The sequence below is a fragment of the Neltuma alba genome, unplaced genomic scaffold (genome assembly GCF_004799145.2).
Source record: "Neltuma alba isolate B1F8T4 unplaced genomic scaffold, ASM479914v2 tig00012996_pilon, whole genome shotgun sequence".
NCBI lineage: Eukaryota > Viridiplantae > Streptophyta > Magnoliopsida > Fabales > Fabaceae > Neltuma > Neltuma alba.
In genome coordinates, this window is record NW_021637347.1 from 26,219 (window position 1) to 33,011 (window position 6,793).

General features: G+C 38.1%; 1 protein-coding gene across 1 annotated transcript; it reads right to left on the reverse strand.

Moving 5' to 3' along the window:
* Positions 1–5,295, reverse strand: LOC114733417 (IST1-like protein). The gene is made up of 7 exons (XM_028920880.1): positions 4,995–5,295; positions 4,647–4,779; positions 3,805–3,908; positions 3,548–3,719; positions 2,820–2,960; positions 2,649–2,740; positions 1–766 (listed from the first exon to the last, which is right to left on the reverse strand). Exons 1-7 carry the CDS (start codon positions 5,084–5,086, stop codon positions 184–186), a joined length of 1,317 nt encoding a protein of 438 aa, XP_028776713.1. The 5' UTR covers positions 5,087–5,295; the 3' UTR covers positions 1–183.
* Positions 5,296–6,793: the final 1,498 nt, after the last annotated feature.

A 6,793-nucleotide genomic window follows, 5' to 3' on the forward strand; every position in this document is an offset into this window, starting at 1 on the left:
TATCCAATACGAGACATCTCACATCAAGTTAAGCATACTCACACCTAACGTCTCGACACCCAGCAATTTTAAATTATAAAGTATAATATCAAATTTTATGTGTTTAAATATTGGGCATGCGTAATCATCAAAACAAAAATATTGTGTATACATATATGCAAGTAATTTAAGACAGTCTATAAACTAGAATTGGGACTTCTTGAATTTCAGTGCTTCAAACCGTGCAGCAAGTTCATCATAATCCGGCAATTTGGGGTGAACACGAGAAACAGCATTACCATCTGGAGCTGACGGTACTGGTGGTGGAGGCCGATTAGGTGGTGGCAAATCACCGTGAGGTTCTTCTTCCATTTCAGTCTCTTCATCATAATCTGACTCATCAAATTTTATATCCGAATGCGCAGAAGTTGGATTGTAGCTGTATCTCCTATAAACCTGTTCAGAATGCATGTCCGTAGGCATTTTATCCTCACCGTTTATATGATCAGACCTTGGTAAGCTACGCGACTTGTGCATTGTCTCTGGAGTTTTCACTTGATGGTCCATTGCAAGACCATTATTTGATTGGAACAACGCCGAGTTAATTCTTGAGTTATTCAACTTATCATCATAAATAGATCGTTGAGTAGCTTCTTCCTTCTTAGCCATATAAGCAGCAACTTCAGCAGCAGCTATGGCTTTCATGGCTGATTCAGCCGCTGCCTCAGCAGCAGACTTAGAGTCTTCAAATTGAACATTACCGTCCTGGGCAGCACCGCCTGTTGACCTGATGGATTACCAGAAAAAGAAAAGGAAAGTAAATAACTACAAAATGTAAATATTTCATAGGCACAAAATCATTTTCCCTACTTTTTTTGGTCACGAGGCACACAGTATCATCAAATGCATAAATTTATGTTACTAATTAGCACCTAAGTGAAAGGGGTACCAAAGTCTCCATCAATTAGCCCCTCGTGGAAAGACCTCTTAGCGGTCAAAAGCCTACATGGGTAGCCCTCTCTAGAAACATTAACAACATAGCTCTAACACTAATTGATAGGCACACCCAAGTGGGATGAGGAATCCTTCCTCAAAAACTAGCGGTTGAGATGGGAAGACCAACTCACTTAAATACTCAATTGTGCATCTCATTCTAACGAGCCTCTATCAGTTGGCTCCTCACCCAAATGCATGTTAACAGTCAGAAGCTTCCATGGGTAGCCTTCTCTGAAAACATCAAAACATGGTTCTAATAACAATTGATGGGCATCTAAGTGGGAAAACCAAGCTACTTAAATAACCTTTTGAGCATCTCATTCTACCAAGTCTCCATCAATTGGCCTCTCATTGAAAGGCCTCTTGCTAGTTAGAAGCCTCCACGGGTAGCCCTCGCTAAAAACATCAACATGGCTCTAATATAAATTGATGGGTATCCAAGTGTGATGAAAAACCCTTCCTCAAAAACGAGTTGTTCGGTTAGGAGAACCAACCTACTTAAATGCCCATTGAGCATCTCATTATACCAGGTCTCCATCAATTGACCCCTCATAAAAAGGCCTCTTGCCGATGCGTCGATGGGTAACCTATGTGGGATAAGAAATCCTTCTCCAAAAATTAGATGTTAAGTTGGAAAAAATAACCCACCTCAATTCTCTAATTTTCCCTTCATGAAAAGGCGTCTTACTGGTCAGAAGCCTAATACTCTCTCCAGCAATGTCAACATGACTCTAATTGATGGATACCTACGTGATGAGGAACCTTTCCCAAAAACTAGATGTTGAGGTGAGAGAACCAACCCACTTAAATGTCCCAAGTCAATCGGCCCTTCATGAAAAGGCCTCTTGCTCAGCCTCCATGGGTAATCCTCTCTAGAGAAGTCAACATGAATTTAATACTAATTGATGGGCTTTTCATCAATTAGCCCTCTAGAAATGTCAACAACATGGCTTTAATACCAATTTATAGGGAATCTAAGTGGAATAAGGAACCCTTCCCCAAAAACTAGTTGGCAGGCAGGAGAACCAATCCACTTAAATGCCCCACTGAGGGTCCCATTCTACTCAATGTGGGACTTTGTATCCCGTATCCCATTCTACTTAGTGTGGGGCATAATATCTCATACTACCAAGTCTCAATTAATTACTTTGAAGTATGCTTGTTAGTTTTCATAAATCTAACTGGAATGAGGAACTCTTCCCTAAAAACTACTCCCTCCGTTCCTTATTATAAGAGACATTTGATGCTTATGGCATGTTCCTATATATAAGAGACACTTAAAAGTTGTCTCTATTTTTTTGTGTTGATTTCCTATTTTACCCATATTTATTGTCTCCAACTCACACTCTCTCTCCCTCATACTTCTCTTTCTTTTAATAATTTAATTATTCTCTCTCATGTTCTCTCTCCTTATTAATGAGGGTAGTTTTGAAAAAAAAATTATACTTTTTACACATTGATTGTCCTTAACTAATTTTAACTGTTTTTTTGATCAACGTAAATCGGTTATTTGTCTCTTATAATAAGGAACGGAGGGAGTAGTTGTTAAGGTGGGAGAACCCACCCATTTAAATAAACATCCCATTTTACGTAGTGTGAGACTTTGTATCACATATCCCATTCTATTCAATGTGAGATTTAATATCCCATACTACTAATTCTCAATCAATTACCTGAAAGTAGGCTTTTTAGTTTCCATGAATTGAGTAGTTGTGGAAGGCTTGATTGGTAAGTTGCTGGCACTGACAAAATTATTTGGCCCTTCCTGGAGATGAAAGATAAGAGCCAAATTTTCAATACAAGACGAGGAAAAACCAAAAAGAAAAGAAAGACAAATTACATACTATTAGTTCTTCTGGAGGCTTGAGAAGTTCTTTCTCTGATTCTGTTGTATCCCATTCAACCTGATATTCCTTAGCTATTTCCTTCATCACTTTCAACTTTACTTCACCAGGAGGTGTTCGTACCGAGAGCTTGTCAATTAGCTAATAATCATTGCAATTAACAAGTTCTTAATAAGTTCTGAGAGAACATACAAAGTTTGCAAACACCAAATTAAATAATAGTAAATTACAGAGACCTTTATGACTTTTGACAAAATTACACAAATCACCCACTCCATTTTCAAAATGAATACAAAACTTCTGAAAACTTCATTAAAATTACACAGATCTTCTCTCTATTTTCAAAACTAACAAGAAAAAAATCCTAAAACAAGAAGACTAAATTATACAAACATCCCATGAGTTTGAAATTACACACATCCCCTTTATTTCAAAATATAAGCAAATAAATAGGAAGAAGGTATGCATAATTTATTCTTTGTTTTTAAGCAAATTTAAGTGAATTTCTGAAAATAGAAAGTAAGGTTTGCATAATATAACAAGACCCAATAGAGGACATTAAATTTCTGAAAATAGAAAGTAAGGTTTGCACAATATAACAAGACCCAATAGAGGACATTACAATTTACTTTTTGTGAGATCTAAGTTTCAAAACGAAGGTGAGTCCATGTAAATTTAGCAAAACTCGTAGAGAGTCCCTGTAATTTTCCCCCAAAAACAAGGCTTACCAAGCGATTTACACCGCAGTTTGGTCTCAAATCAGTAGCAGCGGATACAAAATCTCTCCCATACTTCTTCTCAAAGATGTCTTTAAGAGCCAATAGCTCTGGAATCTCTGAGCACCTTGGGGCTGCAAATATTAAGCTAGCAATCCCTTCCTTTAGATCTGCAGGGCATTCCCTGAAATAAGTTGGATTGGCATCAAAATTTTCACAAATACTAACTTTACAAATAATACTAATAAAAAAAATTGCCTATCTTTCACCTTTGTTTTGCTATGATTGAAAGTCTAGCCACGACCAACTCACAAAAGAGCTCAATGAGCTCATTTGCAGCCAAAACATTTTGCTCTCTCGTCACGTGCTCAACCTGCAAAGCAAGGAGAGGGGGATATTCAAAGGGTTCCCATCATTCCATTTGATTAATTGCACCTATGACTTGAAGATAGATTATCATTTTCCATCAAAACTTCAACTTCCTTTAAGCAGGAACTTTGCTCAGACGTTTATAGCTGATCTGGTGAACTGCCCACACTGTGTTCATTATTATTGACTATTTAGCACTTAGCATCTCAAAAGCAGAGCCGTGTTATCAAAGAAGACCATATTAACTAGAAACATGAGTCAGCAAACATTTATTTACATTCTCTTATACGATCCATCTAAACACATGCACTTCACACTTAACAATATCAAATATAGAACACTAGGAGCTCTGGTACATACGCATCCGCAAGTACTATTGAAATTAAATCAATACCAACCGAACAACCCCCCCCCCCGGGAGTCCTTGGCGTAAATGGTGCACTGATTCCAAAACACGCAAGATGGACGGCAATAAACAGGTATTAAAAATATGATAAACGGACTCAGCAATCAACAGTATCAAATATGTGATAATCTCTCTTTCTTTGTAACAGAGTGGCCATCCTTTTGAAGCAAAATAACAGATTATATTCGCCGGGAGTTTTGAATCAATTAGTCAATCATTAAGAAGGTGATACTTGGAGGGTGAAAAATCTCCACTTGAAGTTTAAAAGAAAACGTTAAGAGAGATTTGAGAATAACGCATCAGCTATGGCTATTGTGAGCGCTAAACGAAGATTACCCTGATACGAGCAGTGGCATCCTGACCAGACTCGAGAAGCAACGCAATGTCTCGCCTCATCTGCCTCACCACCACCTCTCTCTTGTTCCTCAGCAACTTTATCCTCGCCACCGCCATCTTTGCCGCCGTTTTGCTGTTTCACCCATTCATGCTGTTTAGCTTAATTCCGTAATCAAACGAGAAACATAACTAGAATTTCTGGTGGCGGAGCAAAAATTCTTTCCTTAAGATTTTGCGAGAACAGACCATCTCGGTTGGATTTTACCAAGAAAATGTGAGGAAAAAAACTGATAATAACAAGCAACTGTGTTCATTCGGGACCTTGAAGAAATATGAGGAAAAATGTACCATTTGGAGGAGCTGAAACCTCTGCGGAGAAGAGAGATAAAGAGCTTCATGAGCTTCTTGGTGTGGGCAGTGGCTGCGTCTGCAACAGTCATGGCTGGGTGAGAGACAGGAAGAAAAAGAGGGTGAAGTTAGGGGTTTAAGAGGAAGGAAGGGAAGAAGAGTAGTAACGGTTCAGTGAAAAGGAAAGCTACAAAAGGTTCGTCTTTTTCTTCGTCGACGAGGAGATCCCATGGGCTCCACTTGTGCGCTCTGCTGTCATGGCTCCGCATTGGGAAAATCTAGCCGTTAGGAGATTTGACACGTGGACAGTGAAGCTGCGATGAGGGGGTAAGGATCCTATGCAACAGGGATCACGAAGGGTTACTCAGAATTTGACCACGAGTCCACGATGTTAATTGTTCGGTAACGGAAAATAAATTTTTCTATTCTTTATTTCGTTACGAATAATATTTATTAAATATTAAAAAATATAAATATGAAATATGCAATTTTTATTCTTAGAAAGTGAATTTCTGTTTCATAAAATTTCTTTTTTAATTTTATTCATAAATATTTCAGTGAGATCAATCATCCATATCTTATCCTGTTATCTGCTCAACTCAACACACGCATGTGTGTATATTTTTTTGCTGGGAAGAAACGCTAAGTTTGGGGTTGTTTATATTTTTAGAAAAAGTATGGGAAAATATAATAGAATGAAAATGCCCACAAAAAAGAAAAAGTGATGACTTAACTGATCTTGATATTGAAAGGAATCATAATACTTTGCTAGTTTATGTTGGATAAAATGAAAATACCCGAGTCCTATAGGCATAAATCATTAAATGTCATTTTTTCTTGGTAGTTTTGCGGAAGCTATAAGTCAAAGTTTGGCGGGTTTGGATCTGCGTTAAAGTTTCGCTGACCAGTTGAGATCCAATGTTAGCAGAAAACTGGGAAATTGGGTAATGAATGTGACAAAATAAGATGCCGAAACTTGATGAAGGTTAAGGATATTTGTCGTGGTGTGAGCAAAACCAGCAACCTGCGCACATGATCAGATATAAATTACCTTCGAAAGACTCTAAAATCAAATGTGAAGCTGTGCGTTGAATCCAATGACAGGTAGCTTCGTGATTCGCAGCAACCGAACTGTCAGACATGAGCACCAGGGACTTGAAACCTGGAAGCATACTGTGTGGAGAATATGGAGTGGCAAAAGTGGGGGTATGAATGGTGAGTATTATCATCAGAGTTGATCGATCCAACTAAGATAGAGACCAAATAGCAGAAGAGAAGTAGATGATCAAGAGACTGATGACCCTACCAAGTTAAGATGATGGCTCTTTCACAGATCTGATCATGAGTTTCCATAGAATAAGGCTATGGTCGTTTTGAGACAATACTCCATGCGTGCTTATTTTCAGCAATAATCCTTTGTTAAAACATTTAGGTCCCGTTGAGTATAAAGCATTACAATTAAGAATGAAAGGTAAGGATTGAAATTAGGATTGGAATTGAGAAAACCCATCAAAGAAATAATGTTAAACAACACCAAGGCCTCCTAAATCTGGTGGCACCAATAGGGACTGTCAAATGCTTCCTTCCCTTTCAATTCTGCCCAAAACAACTAAACAAGTCACTCATACGCATATCTGTTTGTTGACAATATTTAAAAGCCAGCGCTAAGGGCAGGCCAGAATGGAACTGCTCACTCATTTATCAAAGCAAGGCCTTTTGTCTTAAGACAGTATTGATTGTTTACACCCTATAGGAACCAGTTACAAAAGTCAAAATATCTCTGGTTGGGAGAACTTTCA

Coding starts and splice junctions, on each gene's coding strand:
- LOC114733417 (XM_028920880.1), bottom strand. CDS start 5,086: ATGACTGTTGCAGACGCAGCCACTGCCCACACCAAGAAGCTCATGAAG. Junction 3,909..4,646: donor ATGCCACTGCTCGTATCAGG/GTAATCTTCGTT, acceptor CTTGCTTTGCAG/GTTGAGCACGTGACGAGAGA. Junction 3,720..3,804: donor TCAATCATAGCAAAACAAAG/GTGAAAGATAGG, acceptor AACTTATTTCAG/GGAATGCCCTGCAGATCTAA.